Raw genomic sequence first — 24,761 nt, 5'->3', positions numbered from 1 at the left:
TCCACACTAAGATAAAGCTACACTCCAAACCTAAATCAAAAGTCCATAGTTGCAGAATGACTTTTTATGTAGAGAACATCTTAATTTGCTGGTATAACATGAACCATGTAATTTATCCAGAAAATGGCTTTAAGTTGATGGTTGGCATGCATATTACAATGCATACTGAAATAGATTGATTTCTAAACATATTTTCTCTGGATTAGAACCTCTTCATATCCAAAATTATTATCATATTATGTTATGTTCACAAAGTTCTAATGAACTTCACAAATCTGCCTGCTCTATTCTGAGTACAAAAATATTTAGCCTAATTTGTTTTTCCATTATTTTATACAGTAATAGAGTAATATCAGAAATGTTATTACCAGAAACAATATAACGTTTTATAATTATTAGACAGTGAATCTTGTGAAGTCATATTTTTAAAAAACCAATTACCACATGTTAAATCAGATAATTCAAGGAAGAGACTTATATGAATACTAGGGGAGCTATTGGCAAAGAAAGTTTTTTGTCTGAATCCTGCACTTTGAAGGAAATTTTTGCCATTTAATTAGGTATGATTCACCAACCAAAGGTCTATAGTGTGATATTTTTCCCCTCCCAGCTTAAAGTAAACTTAAAATTATCTGAACTTTAGATGTTTATTCTTTCACTTATTTTAGAAATGGATCCTTCCTGGATCTTTTCCATTGCTTTACTGAATAACAAGTGGTATCACCATACTGTACTGTACTGACAGAACTCTAACATTATTCCAATCTGTTTCTTGGCCATGTGTTAATAATGTGACAAATTACATATATATGTATAATTATATATATAAAGTATAATTTTATGGGGTAATTTACCTAGTATTTGATGGGGACATATGAATATATATTGAAAACATATAAAATGACAGTAATAATAGATAACATTTACTGAATGTTTAGCAATCTCTCCCCCTCCAAGTTTCATTTAACCTTCATATTAACAGCAAATTTTTATCCTGTTTTAAAAGATGAGGAGACTAAGGCTCAAAGAGAATGAGTAAATTAACCAGTTACAAGATTAGTCAGAACCTGAGCCAGGATCTTAACTGACCTTTGTGACTGCAAAGCCTATGGTTTGTTTTGCATGATGCCTGCCAGCCAGCAGACACTGCTAACATTAATGTTCCCTTTTAAGATTCTCAGTGCTGAATATTTACTGCTTGACATAAGATTAGCTTTCCACTTCAGCCATATATTAAACTTGTTTTTAGGTTATATAGTCTATTCATGTGAATGGGTTGTAACAAACTATCTTTTGAGGAAACTATTTTAAATATAGAATCTCACAACGTTCTTACAAGGGAAGGTAGGCGTTTTATCATCTCATTCCCATTTATCAGAGCAAAGTCCAGTGACGGTTTAATGATTTGCCTAAGGTCTCAATTTCTAGAACAGCAAAGAAAAAGCCACGAAGTCCTCCATCTCTCAGTTCCAGGCTAGTGTTAGTTCTCAGTCCTTTTTCCCCTCTGCTAAACCCTGCAATCAGCTGATTTCTGCTCTTCACCTTCTTGAATTATGTCACTTTTTACTCAATGCTATTGGTTTTATATATTTATAAGATTCAGCATCAGCATTTACTGCATCTTTTACCTCCTAATTCGAAGTGTTTCCATCTGATCGCCTATCTTTGTTCTTTATGGTGTTTTGCTTTATTTCGGTTTTACCCCAATTATCCAGGAAAGGCTGCCTGCGTCTTTTGAAAGCTCTGATGTTCTCAATGAAAAGACCTTCTGAATGACCTTGCTTGTCTCCCATGGAGTTACGTATCACAACTTCAAATACCCCACTAAAATGTTACCCATTTGGCATCAGTATACAGAAAAGGCTGCATTCTGTGATAAGAAGTACAGTGGTGTTTTCCTAGTGAGAGAACAGACTTCTTAATGGGGAAAAGGAGAAGTATAATTTCCTCAGATTTAGCTGGTATTTCAAACATAATGGTGCTTTTCGTGCAGGACCAGTCTATAAGAAATTTGTAGGGAGAGTCCACAGGAACCAATGCAACAATTAAAACTTTGGTCATAGAATTCTATTAATATTGTTAATAGAGTTTCATTTAGAAACTCTATTTTCCAGAAATGTTCTTCAGCTACAAAAACAACTACTCATTGCCCTTATGGATCTTAAAAAGCAGCTGGGCAGAGGAGACACAGAACAGAGACTCAAACTAAGTAATTGAAACTCTGGTTCACAGACTTCAAGAGATTATTGTTTGTAACTAAGTATGTATATCCTCTCTTACTTTACTTGATTTAATTCTGAGAGCCTTAATGACAGGCTACATTCAGTGCATTGATCCACAGAGAAAAAAAAAGCCTAATGTCCAATCAAAGATGAAATTACATTCAAATATTGTAAAATCAGTTGGGACACTAATGATTCAGATTGACACAGCAGTTGCCTATGGCAGTGATGCCACCAGAGGGCAGGGTTTGACTTCCGGAATTGCTTCCCTCCAGAGGCAACTGGGGTTACTATAGGAGCCATCAAATCCCTTGAAGACCCTATGATGAATCTAAGTTCAAATTCTCTCTTCCGTTGTTCTTGTACAGAATCCTAGAATTCTGGAAAATGCTCAAAGAGGATAATTTCTAGAAAGATCTGACATAACAGATATTTAGTCAGCTCACAACTTTGGACCCTCTAATAAGAGTTGGACTGTGAAGAAAGCTGAGTGCCGAAGAATTGATGCTTTTGAACTGTGGTGTTGGAGAAGACTCTTGAGAGTCCCTTGGACTGTAAGGAGATCCAACCAGTCCATTCTGAAGGAGATCAGCTCTGGGATTTCTTTGGAAGGAATGATGCTAAAGCTGAAACTCCAGTACTTTGGCCACCTCATGCGAAGAGTTGACTCATTGGAAAAGACTCTGATGCTGGGAGGAACTGGGGGCAGGAGGAGAAGGGGACGACAGAGGATGAGATGGCTGGATGGCATCACGGACTCGATGGATGTGAGTTTGAGTGAACTCCGGGAGTTGGTGATGGACAGGGAGGCCTGGCATGCTGCAGTTCATGGAGTCGCAAGAGTTGGACATGACTGAGCGAATGAACTGAACTGAACTGAACTGAACTGAATAAGTATTCAACATAACCTTGAACATTTGAAGGCCACCTGACAGAATTTTATCTTTTGAGGAATCTCAAAAGTAGTTTCCCTGGGAAGATATGAATATAATACATGAAACAAAACCACCAATAAAATATACTGTATAATTAACTCATCCCATGAAAGATGTGAACTACAGGTTATCAGGAATTGAAAAGGGAAAAAAAACGTCCAAACTAGAAAAGCTCCTCAACAACAGCACTATTGACATCTTCGACCAGACTGTGGGAGTCTGTCCTGTGCCTTGTAAGATGCTTAGCATTATCTTTGGTCTCTACTCTCTAGGTGCTATTAATACCCCCTTCTCTTGCTCACCCTGTTATGAGAAACAAAAATGTTTCCAGACATTGAGAAATGTCTCCAGAGGGCAAAATTACCCCTGATTAAGAAGCGCCAAACCAGAGTGTGAAGAGATGACTTTACCAAAACAAAAAGAACTGAGCCTTGAAACTTTAAAATGTCAAAAATATAAGGATCTGCTCTCTAAGCCTCAGTTTCTTCATCTCAAGAGCGGGAATAATGGTGCCTTCCCTCATAAGCCTTGTATTAGTTTGCCAGTTCTGCCACAACAAAATGACAACAGAAATTTATTTTCTCACAGTTTGGGAAGGTCAAGGTCAGAGTGCCAGCAGGGCTGGTTCCTGGTGACACCTTTCTTTATCACTTGAAGACAGTCATCTTCTCACTGTGTTCACATGACTTCTCCTCTGTGCAAGCGCATTCCTGTCTGGTGTGTCTCCCCCTTACAAGGACACCAGTCATACTGGATTAGGGCTCCAACCTCATGACCTCATTTAACCTTAATTACCTCTTCAAATGCCCTGTCTCCAAATATAGTCACATTGGAGATTCAGACTTCAACCTATGAATTTGGTGTGAGCATGTGCCCAGTTGCTCAGTTGTGTCTCACTCTTGGCAACCCCATGGACTGTAGCCACCAGGCTCCTCTGTCCATGGGATTCTCCAGGCAAGAATACTAGAGTAGATTGCCATTTCCTCCTCCAGGAGATCTTCCCAACCCAGGGACTAAACCCTGCATCTCTTGTGTCTCCTGCACTGGCAGGCAGATTCTTTACCACCGAGCCACCTGGGAAGTCCCATGAATTTGTTGTGGAGCAGGCAGAGACACAATTTCATTCAAAAGAGGACTCTTACAGAGATGAAAGCAAGTAGCACAATACTTGGAGAAGGAAACGGCAACTCACTCCAGTATTCTTGCCTGGAGAATCCCAGGGACGGGGGAGCCTGGTGGGCTGCCGTCTAGGGGTCGCACAGAGTCAGACACGACTGAAGCAACCTAGCAGCAGCAGCAGCAGCAGCACAATACTTGGAATACAGTAAGCATTCAATATCATAAACATTACTATTGTTAATGGTAAGCCACTAGTATTATAAGTCCTCTATGTGAATCAGATACCAGAGGAAACAAAGAGTAGAAAATGGTTATACATTGAATGTTTGTCTGAACACTTGTGTGCCACTTTGTGCTGAAGTTACACAGTTGAAAGGTTTAAACAGATATTTTCCCCACTGACATATATAAGTATCTCAAACATGTGCTGATTTCCTTTATGCAAAGGTCAAAGGGCAGTGGATTCAGCATCTCTAGCATCTGATGAGTAGTAAATGATCCAGAAATAAACGTTTAAGTGCTTTGGGAAATTTCTATGTGTAAAGAAATTCTGTGTAAATATTTCTCCAAGAGGAGGCTTGAGAATGATAATTTACATTCACCCTCTTAATTTGATTTATAGGCTTCACCAGTCTTACAAGAGATGAGAACAAAAATAAATTAGGAAAGAAAAAAATAAACAGTTTGAAACAGTCATGGTCTTCAGTTGGAACCAAATAACTGTGGAGATTTTGAAACTGTGAAGGAACATGGGCCTTCTTCTGCCAAAAATATTTATTTATAAAAACTAGAGTGTGTTAGACATTTCTACCACACTGGCTTATCATATGAAATTTCTGCTGGCTCAAGTGAAACCATGCTGCCCCATATCCTACTGTGAGGTTTCCTCCTTAACCATGAGTGCTTTCCAATTGGAGGCTTGTAGCTTCGAGAAACAGAACAGAGTCAGCTTAGCTAGCTAGAAAAACAAGAGGAGTGGTTTTATATCTTATGAAAAAAGGGAAGCACTAACAGGGTTGTTGTTACAGCAAGTTCAGGAAGAATGGAGTTGATATTGACAGTTGCTGAGCTGAACAGCTTTATTGTTGGTAATAAAAGCAGAAATTGCTTGCTGGAGGTGAAGGCAAGAAAAGATAGGAATTGCTATGGCCAAGTTAAAAACAAGATCGTGGTCTCGGTGTGCCATAGAATGTTTGAGAACATTCACCTTATCCTTAAAGAGTTGCTGCTGGATGAGTTATGTGCAACCTCACTGCATAGCTTTTGTGTGCAAAAATGCTATTATTCCCCTTTACAAACCAAGGGATGCATTTATTCTATGTTTATAGGAGAAACAAACTATCCGAGGCAAAGAAGTACATTATCTTATGCAACTCTTGGAAAGAGTTCATTTTTTCCTCCTGCTCAGACTGCACACAAATACTGGGAATATATTTTAATTTCAAATCTGATGTGTGACATCTGGTAACTCATTTATTGCTAATGAAGTTTTCACAGGAAGCAGCAGTCACCGGTATCTCATTGTATTTTTCAGTTGGCAAAGTGTTGTTTACCTTTTATTGGCCCAGCATCCATGCCCCTTATCACAGGCTGATTAATGAGAAAACACAAGTAGCCCCACATAGAAATGAATGGAGAGGTAAATAATGGGAGATGGAATGGTCTAAACTTTTCTATTAAAATCAGTGGTGTAGTATCATTGTAATTTATATTTTAAAATTATATAGTATTCACCTATGGCTGATTCATGTTGATGTTTGGCAGAAACCAACACAATACTGTAAAGCAATTATCCTTCAATAAAAAATAAATAAATTTAATTAAAATTAAAATAATTATATAGGTATTCAAGAGAATGATGAGAACTGGGACAACTGTTCCAGAAGCTTGTCAGCAGTGCCTTTTTAGACTCCCTCTCTGAGTCTTTCCACCTCTTTCTGATCCTTTAGCTTCTTCTATTTTCAGAATCACACATAGTTTTCTAATCCTTCTTACTGTATTTGCTTGCAGAGGAAAAATTAGTCACTTACACCACGGTGTGAGTTTAATAAAGCTAATGAAAGTCTTAAAGCTACAGGATCTCATAGCAACTCCACATACATGACCTCATTAGTTTCTCACAACAGTAAGGTGAGCCAGAATGGACAAGTATTTTTTGCTTCATTAACATTATTGTTATTTATCATTTATTATAATATTATCATTTATTATCATTATCATTTATTATTATCATTATCATCATGAACTTCATTATGATCATTTTCCAGATGAATAAGGTGAGTCACAGGTTAAGTACAAAACTAAAAGCTCCATAGCTCACGAGAGGGAAATCGTGTACTTGATTCTGACCTTTTGACTCCCAGCCCCATGATCCTCTACTACCGTAACTCTGACTCTCACCTGAGTCAGTGTGTCTCCTCCCCCAGGTAGATCTTCATTCTAATGAGAGTACAGAAATGGGTATCACCCAATCCAGTTAAAGAAATTCCTAGGAGTAGGTACAAGAGTTATTTGACTAGATGACCTCCTGTTGGGCTGCACTTAAGCTATGCTAGTCTTAAATGTTTAAAAGAAATACACAGCTTAATGAGTAATTCTCAAGCTGCATTTAAGAAGTTGTTCTATTTCTTCAGGTTTTAACACCTTGAAAGGGTCAAACAAAAATATTTTAGCTGATGGTACTTTCGTTGTATGTTGGATTTGATTTTGCCTATGAATCACGAAGGGCTTCCTAGGTGGTTCAGTGGTAAAAAATCCACCTGCCGATGCAGGAGATGCAGGAGACACGGGTTCAATCCCTGGGTCAGGAAGATCCCCTGGAGAAGGAAATGGAAACCCAATCCAGTATTCTTGCCTGGGAAATTCCATGGACAAAGGAGCCTGGAGTGCTATGGATTACAGACTCATAGAGTCACAAAGAGTCAAGCACAACTTAGTGAGACCAGACAACAGCAGTGAATCATGAAAGGCACAGAGCCTGTTAGCAAAGGCTGCAAATGAAGATGCCAGTACGGCAGTGTTTTGGTTTTTGTCGTTTTTTTTTTTTTAATTGGAAGCTAATTACTTTACAATATTGTAGTTGTTTTTGCCATACATTCACATGAATAAACCATGGGTGTACATCCTGAACCCCCACCTCCCTCCCCATCCCATCCCTCAGGATTGTCCCAGTGCACCAGCCCTGAGCACCCTGTCTCATGCATCGAACCTGGACTGGCGATCTATTTCACTTATGGTAATATACATGTTTCAGTGCTGTTCTCGCAAATCATCCCACCCTCGCCTTCTCCCACAGAGTCCTTTTTTGTTGTCTCTTTTGCTGTCTCACATATAGGGTCATCATTACCATCTTTCTAAGTTCCATATATATGTGTTATTATACTGTATTGGTGTTTTTCTTTCTGACTTACTTCACTCTGTATCATAGGCTCCAGTTTCATCCACCTCATTAGAACTGATTCAAATGCATTCTTTTTAGTAGCTGAGTCATAGTCCATTGTGTATATGTACCACAGCTTTCTTATCCATCATCTGGGCATCTAGGTTGCTTCCATGCCCTGGCTATTGTAAACAGTGCTGCGATGAACATTGGGGTACCCGTGTCTCTTTCAGTTCTGGATTCCTTGGTGTGTATGCCCAGCAGTGAGATTGTTGGGTCATATGGCAGTTCTATTTCTAGTTTTCTAAGGGTTTTTAAAAGTGTGTGCCCGGATCGCCTGGAGGGCTCATTAAAATAGCTTATTGGACACCACCCACAGAGTTTCTGATTCAGTAGATATTAGATGGGGCCTAAGATTTGCATTCCAAAGAAATTCCCTGGTGATGGTGCTGCTGCTGTTCCAGAGACTGCATTTTCAGAACCATTGCTAGAAGGCATAGGTAAGTGACTTATGTGAAAGAAGCACCTGTGCTGTGCTGTCCAGTTTGGTGGCCAGGCCCAAGCAGTCTCTGAGACTTGAAGCGTGGCTAGCCACATTTGAACTAGAATATGCTGGGGAAAAAAAAAAAGAAACTTGGTGAAAAATAAAGTAAAATATCTCAATAATTTCTGGATTGATTACATGTTGAAATGACAATATTTTGATATACTGGGTTAAATATTATTATTTTTAATGTGGCTACTAGAAAAGTTTTAATTGCATATGTAGTTAACATTTTTCTTTTGAACAGCACTAGCCGAAAGAATCAGAAACTAGAGAATGATGGGGATTAGTGAACCACAGAACATTCAAATCCCAGAAGTTATAAACCCTTTGTGGGGAGCCAAAGAAAATACATCTGTTGGTCAGACTGAGCCTGAGGGCCTCACTCTTTACCCAGCTATTTGCTACTACAACATAAACACAGATACTATGCAATATCATTTTACCTTTCTCTCAGCATTAATCAAGTACCATGCTATAATCATTGAAGCAAAAGCATTAGATTATAATAATGAAAAATATTTCTGTTGAACTTCTGAATGAAAAATATCCATTAATCTTTTGAAGTTATCAGTTTTCTTTCATTAAATTCATTTCACTTATCCTTGCATTATATAGAAAGGCTGTGTTTTCAAAGTACCTTCATATCTTCCAAAGACCTAACTTTTTAAATTTAACAACCTATGAAACAGAAGTGAGAACTGGTGTTGGTATTCTTATACAAAATATTTTATAATATTTAAGAGATAATAAAGTAAGAAACTAAATTACTTATGTAGTGGTTTAAACAGTAAAGAATCTGGCTGCAGTGCAGGAGCCATGAGTCCGATGCCTAGGTCAAGGAAATCTGCTACAGAAGAGAATGGCTACACACTCCAGTATCCTTGCCTAAAAAAAATCCCATGGACAGAAGATCCTGGTGGGCTACAGTCCATGGAGTTGCAGAGTCAGACACAACTGAGTGACTCATGCTTAGAATACTGATTTTAGGGACAAAAGAAGCCCTTGAACTATACTCTAGTCCAGTCCTTTCTCTGCCAAACCACTCTGCTGTCTTTCCATCTCTACAACATATTAATGTAAAACAGTAAATTAAGCATAGCAAACTAAACTGTATTTGAAGAAAAAAACTGTGATAAAATCAAAATCTAATGAACATTACCCTTTGTTGTTATTTAGTCACACAGTCACGTCTGATTCTTTGTGACCCCATGGATTGCAGCATGTCAGACTCCCCTGTCCTTCACCATCTCCCAGAGTTTGCTCAAACTTATGTCCATTGAGCTGGTGATGCCATCCAACCATCTCATCTTCTGTCATCCCTTTCTCTTCCTGCCTTCAATCTCTCCTAGTATCAGCGTCTTTTCTAATGAGTCATCTCTTCGCATTAGGTGTCCAAAGTATTGGAGCTTCAGCTCAGCATCAGTCTTTCCAATGAATACTCAGGACTGATTTCCTTTAGGATTGACTGGTTTGATCTCCTTGCATCCAAGGGACTCTCAAAACTCTTCTCCAACACCACAGTTCAAAACCATCAATTCTTCAGCTCATTCTCTTAGCACAAAAGTCCATTTAAGTCTTCAAAGCATTAACTAATATAATACTTTGAAGTATTATGCTACTTAGTATATTACTGTGAGGTTCCTTTATAATACTCTGACCCTACCTCTGTTTTACCTAGGCAACTGAACCACTGTAAGAAACTGAAAGTGTTAGTCACTTGGTCGTGTCCGACTCTTTGCAGCCCCATGGATGGCAGACTGCCAGAGTCCTCTGTCCATGGAATTCTCCAAACAAGAATACTGGAGTGGGTCGCCATTCTCTTCTCCAGGGGATCTTACCAATCCAAGGATCAAACTCAGGTCTCCTGCACTGCAGACATGTTCTTTACTATCTGAGCCACCAGGGAAGGCCCAAACTACTGTAAGCATTTGCTAAACTTTAAAAAGTTGTATTTTCTTCACAAAGAATTTGAGAGTAGGTTCGTTCCAAATAAGTTATTTTAATAATAACACATTGTACCACTTTTTTCATATTGATGTTATCTTGACTTCCTAACAGCAAAGTATGCTTTTAATTTTGTCCTGCAACCATGAACCAATCTGTCTTTACCTGGCAACTGGAACTGCCAGTGAATAACACAGGGGTGCATGAGAGGTTCACAATCTTTGATCATAAATGGAGTAAAAATAACTAGTCAAGATCATGTTGTTGTTGTTCAGTTGCTAAGTCGTGTCTGACTATTTGAGACCCCATGGACTGGAGTATGCCAGGCCTCCCTGTCCCTCACCATCTCCCAGTGTTTGCCCAAGTCTATGTCCATTGAATCAGTGATGCTTTCCAACCATCTCATCCTCTGCCTAGATCATGTCCAAACCTATAATCTTGACTTCATCAACCTAGAGTCACAACCAGATATCCAAATGCCCTGCTGAGGAAACATTTCTTTGGGTAGATAATTAATCTAAAGAAAAAAAAATGGGAAGAAAAACCACTATCACTATAACATAATGAACTTATGTAATTTAGTCACTCTGTCATGTCCAACTCTTTGCAACCCCAAGACTGAAACACGCCAGGCTTCCTTGTCCTTCACTATCTCCTGGAGTTTGCTCAAACTCATGTCCATTGAGTCGGTGATGCCATCCAACCATCTCATCCTCTGTCACCCCCTTCTCCTCCTGTCCTCAATCTTTCCCAGCATCAGGGTCTTTTCCAGTCAGTCAGCTTAACTCTACTTAGTGATCTTAAGTAGAGCTTATTTATCTTCAATAAAAGGCAAAATTCTTTTCATTTCATTTTTAATTAAAAAAGTTCTTAGATCTAGTTATACAATGTTATTAAATCACTGTGACACTAATAATACCTATATCAACAGATAAATAGTTGGCTGATTTTATGATTTATCAGGTAATTTCTACTTGTCAAGCCATTATTGCCTTTGTCTTCAAAAGATGCATACCTATTCAGAAGAAAGATTATGAAATTTCAGTGTTTCAGAAGGTTTTTTGAAGCATGACAATAGAGAGGTCTGGAGAAGCTAAGTGACTCATTCAAGGTCACCTAGTCAATGATTTGAAAAGCCAAAATTAGAACCTAGGCCTCCTTACACATTGTGCAGGACCAGTTTGTAGACTATCATTCAAAGAATATTCCTGCTGCAATCAGGAAATTGGGCACTTTGGGGGAACATGTACAATATACTGAATATTTAATCCTCCTAGCTTCATTAAAATTTATGGCTATGTGATTTGTATAACATTAAAAACTTTAATCTGCAATGAATTGTCATGTGGCCAATAATCTCTAGCATAAAACTCATAATACATGGAAATTCTATAATATTATCATCATTTCTTAGGGGTATAAATTAATTAGTGCATCCTTTCCTTCCCAATAACTTTCCTCATACCCCTTAAAGTGGAATTTGAAATGAAGTAAAGAGTTTCTGCTCCTTATTTAAAGTCTTGAAGATGCAAATGTGGAATGGCTTCACATATGAAGTCTGGGGTTTTGTTCACAAAGTTGGATAAAGCAGCTGTTGTTGACTGAGATGCCCACCTAGGAACTGCCTCTTTCATCTGTCGAAAAAGAGGCTTGTAAACAGTCTCCAAAAGCCATAGCATTAAAATGATGTAGCCTCCTCCTTGATGGCTGAGATACTGATCTTCTGAAATGTGATTATGATTCCCTGGGGGAAATTCTGTGAGTCCATAAGTTTGAGGAATTTGGGAGTATTAAAGAACAGGAGTTCATTTATGTACAAGATTTCTTCCAAATTAGGTGCTATTTTCCTTTTCTCCTAGTCTCAGGAGTACTACTCTTTCTATACTCACTAGAAAATCTTCCATGACCTTCTATATTTAACATAAGAAGAATATTTTTCATTAACACCAACAAGTTAAAGGAAGATTATTAAGCACCTGATTAGACTGAATCACATATCTTTCATCCCTATATTTTCTTTTTGAAATTAAAAAAAAAAAAAAAACCTCATACAACAGAAATACTCAAGAGTTTAGGACAGACAAGAGTGGGAGGAAATACCATAGGCATGAAGAGAGTTGTTTGGGGAGCTTGGGATATTCATCACAACCAACTTGTTTAAGCTCCTGATAAACAGGAGCTTCTCAAGTGGAGAGAAATTTAGTTGTAGACTAGTGTTACATAATATTAGATATTAAAGTATTGAATAATTTCCAAGAAGCAAAAATTTAGTATTAACATTATACTTTCCTTGAAATTTATACCCTAACTTGGAAAGAACTTCTGAATTTCCTTTCATAGCTGAGTTCTTTAGCTTCTTGCACTATTTTGGACAAAGCAAAGGTTAGGACTGGTTGAGGATGACAGAACATTTACCCACTGTCACCAGAGTTGGTTACACTTGGTATGAACAGAAATAAGAAAGTAGTTTGCACTGCTTTCATTTCTTCTGAGAGCAGGCCATGGTGGATGATATTGATTTAGTAAGAGGGTCAGAAACCATTACTTAACCACTTAGACATACAACACTTGTATTCATTAAGTTTGAGAAGATTAAATCTTAAGTATTTAATTAATATGGCATTAATACTTTTACTACATATTTTTGTATTAAGAGAAGATTCATCTGGGAATTGCAGAGGCAAATGAAATCATCTCCAAGGAAAGTAACAGAGAAGGAGTCAGGCTGGGACTATCAACCAAAAGCATGGCATTCTCCTGTGTGTCTGACTTGAGAGTAGGTCATGTGCCTTATAATATAGACTTTCTGCCATGCTTTCTTCTACATGGCTTCAAGGATCCCCAGCATAAACGAGAATGTCATCCAGAAAGACCTGGATGCTTCATCAAAGGGCACAATGGAGAGGATGGAGCAAGAAGAAGGACAAGACCATAGTCTAAAGCTTATTGGATCCAAGCAACTTAACTATTTTCACCAAATAACGTGTAGAGCAACTTCCAGTCAAGTTGAGGACAATGGATTAAGCAATCATGGATATTAACCTTTTTTCTCTACATTAAATATCACATTAGAGCACCAAAGAAGAATTAAGACCACATGGGCCAGGGACAGACCAACACCAGATACACAGTTGACATAAAGTTCTAATGACTTTACCAGAATGGAAGTAAAGACCACTAGACTCATGTACTGAAGGCAACTTAAACTGGGTTTCCTGGTTAAAGCCAGGAACTGGAAAACTACTACCCATTATGATCTAAGGCTAAAACAACTTTTGTAGACCAGTAAAAATTTGAAAATGGGTAGAGGGCCTAATGGCTTCCCTGGTAGCTGAGTTGGTAAAGAATCTGTGTGCAATGCAGGAAACCCCAGGTTCCTGGGTAGGAAAAATTCTCTGGAGAAGGGATAGGCTACCCACTCCAGTATTTTGGGGTGACTCAGATGGTAAAGAAGAGACCTGGATTCAATCCCTGGGTTGGGAAGATCCCCTGGAGGAAGGACTAGCAACCCACTGCAGTATTCTTGCCTGGAAAATCCCCATGGACAGAGGATCCTGATGGGCTGCAAACTGTGGGGTCGCAAAGAGTCAGACATATCACAACTGAGTGACTAAGCACAGCACAGCACCGAGGGCCTAATATGCAGTAACTGCAAAGTAAGGGGTAGAAAACTAGGCTGAGAACTGGCTCTAAGAACTTTCCCAGATCAACTGAGAGTCGTATGTCCAAGCAGAAATTTCACCCACCACCATCATCCACTCAGACCTCCTAAAGAAGCTAATTTTCACTAGAGATGGACTCACAGTCAAAGACTACAAAATCTAAAATGAAGGCAAATGCTTTCATGTCTGTAGATGAAACAAATAGAATTTACATCTGAAGAACTACAAACAGGAAAGCAATTGAATAGGTGCTCTTAACACAGATGTTCAAAATGTTTAAGGAGGTAAGGATCCCATAAAATAAGAACAGAAGGTTAAGATATAAGAACAAGTGGATTTGAAAAAGAAACAAGTAGAAACTCTAAAAATTTTAGTGCCGGCTTCTATGATTCAATGAATTCACAAACAGGTACTGACTTAGGAGTTGTTCCCTGTAGGATGCCTCACTCATTACTGGGGGAAGAACACACAGAGCAAAATCAGTCGCTTTCTAATGACTGAATTATAAGATAGGATCACTAAAGAGAATGCCTTTTGAACAGGATGGTTTATTGAGCTCTCCATCACGACAAGAAACTTACAAACACTGACCTACTCTTTCTGATATTTAAGAAAGATACTTTGATAGATTATCCTAAAATATAATTACTTGGTCTTTTAGTTCTCTCTTTATTATCATAGGAAACTTCAGAGTGTTTTTTTTTTTTCTTCAGATTGCAAACTCATTTAAAAAGGAGCTTCTAATGGACAATTTAATTAGATTGGTTTGGGCTTGAGTAAAAGCTTAAGGAGGTATTAATATTCTAATCAATTTTTAGAAATGTGGTGGACCTAGAGACTGTCATACAGAGTGAAGTAAGTCAGAAAGAGAAAAGTGAATATTATATATTAAGTCATGTATGTGGAATCTAGAAGAATGGTATGATGGTCTTGTTTGCAAAGCAGAAGTAGAGACACAGACATAAAGAACAGATGTATAGATACCAAGGGGAAGGACGGGGTGGGAAGAATTGGGAGACTGGCCTTGACATATATACACTATTGATACTATCTAGAAAATAGATAACTAATGAGAACCTACTATATAGGGAACTCTACTCAGTGCTCTGTGGTGACCTAAATGGGAAGAAAATCCATAAAAGAGAGGATACATGTATATGTAAAGCTGATTCACTTCGCTATACAGTAGAAACTAACAAAACATTGTGAAGGAACTATACTCCAATAAAAATTAAGAAAAAAATACACAAAGCTGTTCTTGAAAAGTCAAAAAAATATTCTAATTGAAAGTCTTGGGGGAAATATTCTTAGAATTTAAAAAAAAAAAAGATAAAAAGAAAACCTTTCTCAGGTTTGTTTTTAAGAACCAGGGAAGCTGTCAAGGACTGCAAGGTAATTCCTACTAAACAACCAGTAGATAAATGTGGTGTGGCCACCGTGAGCCAACCTTGTGTTTGCAGCAGACTGAGAGTTCCCACCTGACTCACGGAAAATGTATTCAGCTGCTTAAGATTATTTTTTACTCATACGTTGAGAAACAGCTTGGTGTTTTTAACCTTTGAATGGCAAGAAAAAGAGCTTACCAGTGATAAACTTTTTTTTTTTTAATCTCTCATGCTTTTTTGACTTATGGCTGAACCAGCCCTTGCTTTGCATTCAAAATAATATAGTAAGATCCACATAAAACACACTTATTAAATACTTACTGCTTGAGAGATAGAGCCAGTACTTTTAAGTTATCTTATTTAATTACAACAACAATTTAGTGCAATAGAAGGCATTGCTCCCATTTCTTATAGATGAGGAAACTGAGACTTATATTCAGAGAAATGGGATGACTTACTCAGAGCTACACGTATCTGTAAGTGGTAAAGGAATTCATTTACGAGCATTTTGACTCTGAATTCCATTTTCTTTCCCCCAAGAGGAAATGATGTTGTGGAGTTCATGTAAACCACAGAGCCTAAGTAAAAGCTACAGCAAGACCCAGGAATAAAGAGAGATGGCCCCTCCTATGTTTTCACTCAATAACCTATCCGCCTGTAACCCTACTGGGAGAAGCAGCAGAATGAAACCAAAAAATTAGCTGCTTTCTAGGACTCAAAAGTTTGAAGACCACATCTCTTCCTCCTTCAGCTGCTCACCAAAAGAGCATCCTTTCAAGCTTCAAAGAGAAGCAGCCTAGTCTTTTCCATTTAATTATTGAAAAATAATTTTAAAAATAAATTAATTAAAAAATAAAAATAATAATAATAAATAAATGATCAATGATTAAAAAGTAAAAATAAAATAAAATGCCAGTGGATTAAATGTCATTATAAAATAGGAGAAGCAGCCTAGTCTTTTCCATTTAATTATTATCAATTGAAGGCGACTCCAATCATAGGAGTTTCATTCTTCTCTCTTTCTCAGAACCAGCTTTCTCTAGGGAAGCCTATGAGTGGCAACAGTGCAGACTAAGAGAACAATATTTTTTACACACCCGTAAGGCCTGTGTCACCCTTCCATCCAGTACACATTCATACACCATCCATAACCAGAAGGTTTTGCAGTATCTATAAATTTACAGGAGCAGTTTCCCATAGATGAAGCTGCAGACGCTTGTAAAGAAGTTCAAGCGATGACAAAATCTCTAGTCTACCTTAGCTGGCCAGATGCCTGCCTTTAAGTGCTAACCACTCTGATTTTCATACATCCTCCAAAGCCTAGGGCCATCTCTGGGAAGCATCCCTGATCATTATCGGAAATCCTCACCACTAGGCAGGGTCAGCAATAAATACAGAACATTTCACATGTCTAAGTATGGTATAAGGATTCAACACATTGGAGATAATTCTGGCTTTAAGACTCCTAATCCCCCAGCTAGCCTCAAATTATCAGGAGGAGCAGAAAGACTGTTTTTATTCGCTTTGCATTCCTTACCCCAACACATAATAGGTGTTGAGTGAACATGGGATGAATGGATAACTGCCTGATAAATGCACGGTTTGCATTTCTGCCTCCTTATGCTTGTTCCTGATGTTTTCATCACTGAAGTTCCTCTCCCTCTCTCCTTACTAGGTAGGAAGTCTTGGTCATTACTTACATAAACATTTGTATAAAATGTTCTTCCAATTAGTATATTCAGTGCTATGCTCAGAGTTCCTCAAGTAATATACTCATTAAAACAATAGATACCTCACTCACATTTCCAGAGATATTTCTCTAGTTGTTCAGAGCAACCTTTTATATTAGTCAATATAGATCAATGGAAATTTATGAAAAGGCTGACCTCACAATGTGAAAGAATTGGACTACAAATCCATGTTTATAAATTGATCCTTTCAAATACAAAATTTTCCACAGGAATTCTTTTATAAATGATGGTTACAATTCAGGCCTACTCAATAAAATGCTACCCCCTCTAGACAAAAATTAATGGAACCAACCAGAGTTGTGTGCCCTCAAAGTAAGATGAAGAGAATAAAGAGACTTTCCTCCCTGCTCTTGGGCACCCAACTCAGGCCACCCAAATGTATTCCTTCCTTTTAGTGCCCTTATGCCCAAATCGAAACAAATATTTAACTCTCCCTATTTTCAGTTACAGAGTTATGGAGTTCAACCCAGGACACTTTTAATCTTTGAGATTCTAAAACCTTGACATTTTCCATTTTTCCTAAGGCAAAATCCAACTTATCTCAACTAGATATTAGAAGAACAAATAATTAATCCACATTAAGGTGTAAATAACTGCTAGCCATTTATGAAGCATTTACTTTTTAATAGAGAATATTTGTTTACTTAAATCAATATATACTTCTAAACTGGCATAATTTTAGTAACTATGACTTTTTTAAAAACTGAAAAATCAGGAAAGTGTAGAGAAATCCTTCTGGGTGAAAAAGAAATAGGTCAAACTTCCCTCATAACCTAGCCCTAGTTTCTATTAAATTATTCCTTCTTTTCATCTTCTTTTGTTTTGTAAACTACAGATTTCTAAAAGTACCAAGGGTTTATTTTGTCAATTTAAATTGTGTTGGGTTTAGGTTTTAGCTTATTATCAAAAGTGAGGCTCAGGTTGACACTGAGCATTTTCTATCAGATTCTTTGGGAGCAGAATGTAAATTGATTTCATTAGCCCCCTAGAAATTAGTCTCAATACTTTCCACTTACAGCTTTAAGTTATATAATATTCACCCATTCATGTGTCCACTTGTTTTCTTATTCATCAGACATTTAACATCTGCATTCTGGAAGGTATGAGGGTTTACACTAGTGAACAAGATGATTCCAAACAGGCCTTATCCTCAAATCACTTACAAACTGGTGGAGAAGACAGATAAGTCAACATGCCATTATAATATATAGGTCAAAACCTACATCCAAAGTGCCAAAAGAGCACATAAAAATGGAACAGCCAATTGCCCAGGCAAGTTAGGAAGGCCCCACAGAGCATGTGACATTTGCTTGTTGGTGAATGCTGAGACGCCCGTGAATGAGAAGATAAGAAAGGGATTTAGTTCATACAGCTCTGACTACAAAAGGAGAAGATAAAGAGGGTGTAGAGCCAAACACCTCAGGGAGGGAGAATGACTGCGCCCCTTGGGGGAGGCAGAGACCACTTGCTGCTGCTGCTGCTGCTGCTGCTAAGTCGCTTCAGTTGTGTCCGACTCTGTGCGACCCCATAGACGGCAGCCCATCAGGCTCCCCCATCCCTGGGATTTTCCAGGCAAGAGTACTGGAGTGGGGTGCCATCACCTTCTCCAAAGAGATGACTTAAGAACCCCTTTTTCCCAGTGTTATATTTTATAACCTGGCTAATTGAGCCTCATCCTTCTCACAGCACCATTTCACTACTACCTTAGGTGCATGTGTCAAGCCAGCTCTCCCAGACACTACGTGCAGCTCTCCTGGGCAGACTCAGTTCAGTCAAGTTCAGTCTCTCAGTCATGTCTGACTCTTTGTGACCCCATGAACTGCAGCACGCCAGACCTCCCTGTCCATCACCAACTCCCGGAGTTCACTCAAACTCACGTCCATCAAGTTGGTGATGCCATTTTCAGCCACCTCATCCTCTGTCGTCCCCTTCTCCTCCTGCCCCCAGTCCCTCCCAGCATCAGAGTCTTTTCCAGTGAGTCAACTCTTCGCATGAGGTGGCCAAAGTACTGGGGTTTCAGCTTTAGCATCATTCCTTCCAAAGAAATCCCAGGGCTGATCTCCTTTAGAATGGACTGGTTGGATCTCCTCGCAGTCCAAGGGACTCTCAAGAGTCTTCTCCAACACCACAGTTCAAAAGCATCAATTCTTCAGCACTCAGCCTTCTTCACAGTCCAACTCTCACGTCCATACATGACCACAGGAAAAACCATAGCTTTGTTGGCAAAGTAATGTTTCTGCTTTTGAATATGCTATCTAGGTTGGTCATAACTTTCCTTCCAAGGAGTAAGTGTCTTAATTTCATGGCTGCAGTCACCATCTGCAGTGATTTTGGAGCCCCAAAAAATGAAGTCTGACACTGTTTCCACTGTTTCCCCATCTATTTCCCATGAAGTGATGGGACCAGATGCCATGATCTTTGTTTTCTGAATGTTGAGCTTTAAGCCAACATTTTCACTCTCCTCTTTCACTTTCATCAAGAGGCTTTTTAGTTCCTGTTCACTTTCTGCCATAAGGGTGGTGTCATCTGCATATCTGAGGTTATTGATATTTCTCCCAGCAATCTTGATTCCAGCTTGTGTTTCTTCCAGCCCAGCGTTTCTCATGATGTACTCTGCATAGAAGTTAAATAAGCAGGGCAGACTAGAAGTGTCTCATTCCCATTCCTCTTCTTACCCTGGACACTTTGCTACAAGAGGAAGCAAATCTAGGGACCCATGCTCATCTAGGGACACACTCCTGGTGGAGCAATGGGGTCTTTACCCAACATCCCTCCCCTACGTGGCCAGCCTTGCTGATGCCTAGGGCCGCCTTTCACCTCAGAGCATACCTGTGCCCCATCCTGCCTTGTGACCATCACAGCACCTTCAGCTCCCCTCCAAGGGTTTTTATATCGGCTCTTGTCTAGGGCAGACTATGATGCTTTTCTAAATCACATCAATGAAAAGCTTGATTGTCGATTATGTAAAATGTTGGAGCAAATATTTGCAGAGATCTTTATGGAGCTCATTTCAGAGCATCTTATTCTTCCTAAAATCCTAAAGAACTGCTGCTGCTGCCTTGAACCCCAACAAAACACATTTTATTGGCAATCCTGACCTAATCTATTCATTTTACACCCTTTATTAAACAAATGGTTAATTGAGATTAAACTCTAGAAATGGCTTGTGGGCACAAAAGTTAGGAGATTCAGGCCCTTTTGCTACACTGAGTTGGAAGTTAAAGAATGCTACAAGGTGCTCGGGGCTGGTGCACTGGGATGACCCAGAGGGATGGTATGGGGAGGGAGGTGGAAGAGGGGTTCAGGATGGGGAACACGTGTACACATGTCACAGATTCATGTTGATGTATGGCAAAACCAATACAATATTGTAAAGTAATTAGCCTCCAATTAAAATAAATTTATATTTAAAAAAAGAATAATTGGTGACTACATGTAATGACCTGGAAAACCATACAAAAAATGCTGTTCCCCAAAGCCTTCAGCCTTCCCTTTTATCCCCTCTTAAATCAGTTCCTCAGTAACCTAGAGACAGCAATTCCAACCACTTAAGAGAGGATGCTAATAATTTCTATACCTAAGATTGTGAGATGAAAGAAATGGTTCAAAGAATAAGGTACAGCTATGTCACATTTCTGAGGTTTAAGACAATTAGCCTTGCATACCTAAGGAAAACCTCAAGTCTTTCTGAATAACTAATTTAATTCAGTAGTACTTTCTGAGATTTACATTATATTTTTTAATCTAGGATTTACTCTTAGAGAAAAAGGCAAAGGACCTATGTGAATATTCACCTAGGAGCCCACTTCCACTGATCTGGGGGAATTTCATCATTCCCTGAAAAGCAATGTGTTCTGAAACTTAATTTAAGTGAGAAATCTTAGATTTTTAAGATTTTGATTTTAATCTAAAGATTTTAAGATTTTAAAGATTTTAATGTGCAATCTTAGATTTTAAGATTTCTGCTCACAGCTTTTCTCCAGAAAATATGATCTGATTTTTTTTTTCCTAAAACTAAATTTGAGGTACTGTATTTATGAATAAGAAACAAAACTATTTGTTTACAACTGGAAATTTCTTTTTTTTTTTTTCACCTTTTTCATTTTTATTTTTTCTAGGTGCATTTGGCATAGTGTTTGAGACTGACTCAGCCAAGAGATCAAAATGATCCTCAACTCTTCCACCGAAGATGGTATTAAAAGAATCCAAGATGACTGTCCCAAAGCTGGAAGGCACAATTACATATTTATCATGATCCCTACTTTATACAGTATTATCTTTGTGGTGGGGATATTTGGAAACAGCTTGGTGGTGATTGTCATTTACTTTTACATGAAACTGAAGACTGTGGCCAGTGTTTTTCTTTTGAATTTAGCTCTGGCTGACTTATGCTTTTTACTGACTTTGCCGCTGTGGGCTGTCTATACTGCTATGGAATACCGCTGGCCCTTCGGCAATTACCTATGTAAGATCGCTTCCGCCAGTGTCAGTTTCAACCTCTACGCCAGTGTGTTTCTACTCACATGTCTAAGCATTGACCGCTACCTGGCTATTGTTCACCCAATGAAGTCCCGCCTCCGGCGCACAATGCTTGTGGCCAAAGTCACCTGCATCATTATTTGGCTGCTGGCAGGTTTGGCCAGTTTGCCAACTATAATCCACCGCAATGTATTTTTCATCGAGAATACCAATATCACAGTTTGCGCTTTCCATTACGAATCCCAAAATTCTACCCTCCCGGTAGGGCTGGGCCTCACCAAGAATATACTGGGATTCTTGTTTCCTTTTCTGATCATTCTTACAAGCTACACTCTTATTTGGAAGACCCTCAAGAAGGCTTATGAAATTCAGAAGAACAAACCAAGGAAAGATGATATTTTCAAGATAATTTTGGCAATCGTGCTTTTCTTTTTCTTTTCCTGGGTTCCCCACCAGATATTCACTTTTATGGATGTGTTAATTCAGTTGGGCCTCATTCGTGACTGTAAAATTGAAGATATTGTTGATACTGCCATGCCCATCACTATTTGCTTGGCTTATTTTAACAATTGCCTGAATCCTCTCTTTTATGGCTTTCTAGGGAAAAAATTTAAAAAATATTTTCTACAGCTTCTGAAATACATTCCCCCAAAGGCCAAATCCCACTCAAACCTGTCAACAAAAATGAGCACACTCTCCTACCGCCCCTCAGAAAATGGAAACTCCTCTACCAAGAAGCCTGCCCCATGCATTGAGGTTGAGTGATACACCTGAAATCTGTCTGTGAAGTCACCTTAAAGAAGGAGCAAGAAAAACATTCTTGCACAACACCTCACTACCAAATGAGCATGGCTACATTTCAGAATTAAAGGATAAAATAGATTATGTGGACTGAACTGACTTGTCTACAGCTCTGAACAAAAGTTCTTTTCCTTTGCAACTCAACAAAGCAAAGCCACATTCTGCCATGTTTTGCATTAGATAGATGATGCCCACTCAAAGAACTGATGTCAGAAACTGGATGAAAGTGTTGATTTGGAAAATTTTACTGGGAGAAATGCCCTCTCCCTAGTCTGCTCTTGTTCTGTTATATTTGATTTCCACATGAAAGTACTTAGAATATGTTAAACCTCAAGAGGAGCAACAGGAGAGAAGAGCTTAAGACTGCCATGCCCAATTTCCAAAGGGCAGCAAAGCTTTCTTGTTTATTTAGTTATTAGCAACTGTGGCCCACTTGTACCTGCTACTGTACATTTCATACAAAGAAATGTACTTGCTAAGCAGTAGTTGTCAGGTTCCAGACGCTTTTGTGAAATCCAACCCATGTCCTATAGATTCACATTGCCAAAATATGCCAGCTGAGTGGCTTATTTGTGTAATGATGTTACTGTAGTCATGTATAAAAATTAAATTACTTGTAAAGGTGTTATTCCAGTCCCAGGTAGTCATGTTAGTTTTATTTCAGATCTAAGAAGTATATATATTTTGTGGTGAAAAGATTATATATCATAAAATATGCCTTACTGTTTTAAAAAGTATATATTCAACCTGTGTATGTATCTCTCTAAACTGCTGTTATCTTATTAAAATTTAGCAAAGTCATATTCACATAAAATAATGTTATTCAATGTATTTAATCTTCATTACTTAAAATAAATGTTTTTTTTTAAACAGGACAACTGTGAATAAGTACAAATGTATTTGTATTTAAATCTTGATACAACTGATAGTTTAATACTGTTGGTTTTAATTTAATATCCTGCTATTGAAAATACGAAGAACACACTTTCTTCCACTGCACAACATGGAATAAATATACCATTTTGAGCTTTCCAAAGTTTGTCATGCAACAAAGAAAAACTCCTTCCTTATAACACTAAAATAATATATTATTTTACACAAAATTTTAATATGGTTTTTCTATTCACATACATGATAATTGTAAGAAATAGAGACTATATAAGAAAGCAGTAAAAAAAAAAAGTCATATTTAGTTCTCCTGCTCAAAAATTACCATTTTAATATTTGGGTACCTTGTTATACTTTTCTTGTATTCATTATACACACATACATGTTTAAATCATGATACTGAAATCATAATGTATTTTGTATGCAAATTTTCCCTTTAATGACATAGCATAGAAGCTTGCTACACCATTAAATTTTTTTTCTAAAACAATTTAATACTTGATTTAGAAAAACAGTTATTGGATCTTTATTGTAGGAGACTTCCCTACAATGTGGTCCAGGGCTAAGACTCCATGCTCCCAATGTAAGGGACCTAGGTTTGACCCCTGGTCAGGGAACTAGATCCCACAAGCCGTAACTAAAGATCCTGTATGCCAAGACTAAGACTGGGTACTGCCAAACAAATGTAAAAATAAATAAGTAACTGTATAACAGTACAAAATACAGACATATCAGTTTGCTAGTATTCAAATTTTTGAGCATATTTTTTTCTGATTTTTCAGTATCATAAATTATATTGTACATAAACATTCAAATACATGAATCTGATAAATCCTTTCTGATACACTCCTAGAAGTGGTATAAATGATTATACAGATATGAACATTTTTAATATTCTTAACATAGTGAACAGTGAATAGTGAAGTCACGCAGTCGTGTCCGACTCTTTGCGACCCCATGGATTGTAGCCTACCAGGCTTCTCCGTCCATGGGATTCTCCAGGCAAGAATACTGGAGTGGGTTACCATTTCCTTCTCCAGGGGATCTTCCCAACCCAGGGATCGAACCCGGGTCTCCCGCATTGGAGGCAGACACTTTAACCTCTGAGCAACCAGGGAAGCCCCTGTATTCTTAACATACCTTTCGCCAAATATTTTCCAGAAAACATAATTGCTTTCAATGCTACCATATCTCACCATAGCCTCAGCAGCAAGGAATGTTTAATAGATTTCAGCAGAAAAAAAAATTTTACTGGAAGGATTCAAGTGCCATGTGCAAAAGCAGGGATGCGACTGTATTGAAGAAAGTGCTGTAATGTTTCTCCTGCCCTTAGCAGCTGCCTCATCCTAGAGGCCATTGTCATTCTGGAGAATCTGCACAGAGCAGGTGGAGATACTCATCTGACTCCATCCACAGTGGCCAAAGACTAGTGTGATAAATAAAGGAGTTGATGGGAGGTGTGGTGGGGGGAGCATTTAGAGAGGGCTTGGGGGTTGGGCAGGATTCATGAAGCATCATATTATGTTCACATTCCCAAGGATACAGTTATTTAGTGAATAACTGTGGTTACATGTGCCTCGTTTTCCTTTTATATGATTTTTTAGATTTCACAGATATATAATACCAGCCGCTACCTCCAAACATCCTGT

At 38.2% G+C, this 24,761-nt stretch overlaps 1 protein-coding gene across 1 annotated transcript in view; it reads left to right on the top strand.

Annotated features, from left to right (window-relative positions):
• AGTR1 (angiotensin II receptor type 1) overlaps positions 1-23,196 on the top strand; it is a 52,698-nt gene extending 29,502 nt beyond the window's left edge. Inside the window, exon 3 of the mRNA XM_068965877.1 lies at positions 21,063-23,196. Within this exon, the coding sequence (XP_068821978.1) occupies positions 21,109-22,188 (1,080 nt within the window). The 5' untranslated portion in view covers positions 21,063-21,108 and the 3' untranslated portion in view covers positions 22,189-23,196. The remainder of the gene's footprint in view (positions 1-21,062) is intronic.
• The last annotated feature ends 1,565 nt before the right edge of the window (positions 23,197-24,761 follow it).

This window comes from Capricornis sumatraensis, chromosome 1 (genome assembly GCF_032405125.1).
Source record: "Capricornis sumatraensis isolate serow.1 chromosome 1, serow.2, whole genome shotgun sequence".
In the NCBI taxonomy this organism is placed as follows: Eukaryota; Metazoa; Chordata; class Mammalia; order Artiodactyla; family Bovidae; genus Capricornis; species Capricornis sumatraensis.
The sequence above is the reverse complement of the archived record's forward strand: the minus strand, read 5'-3'. Positions and strand labels throughout refer to the sequence as shown.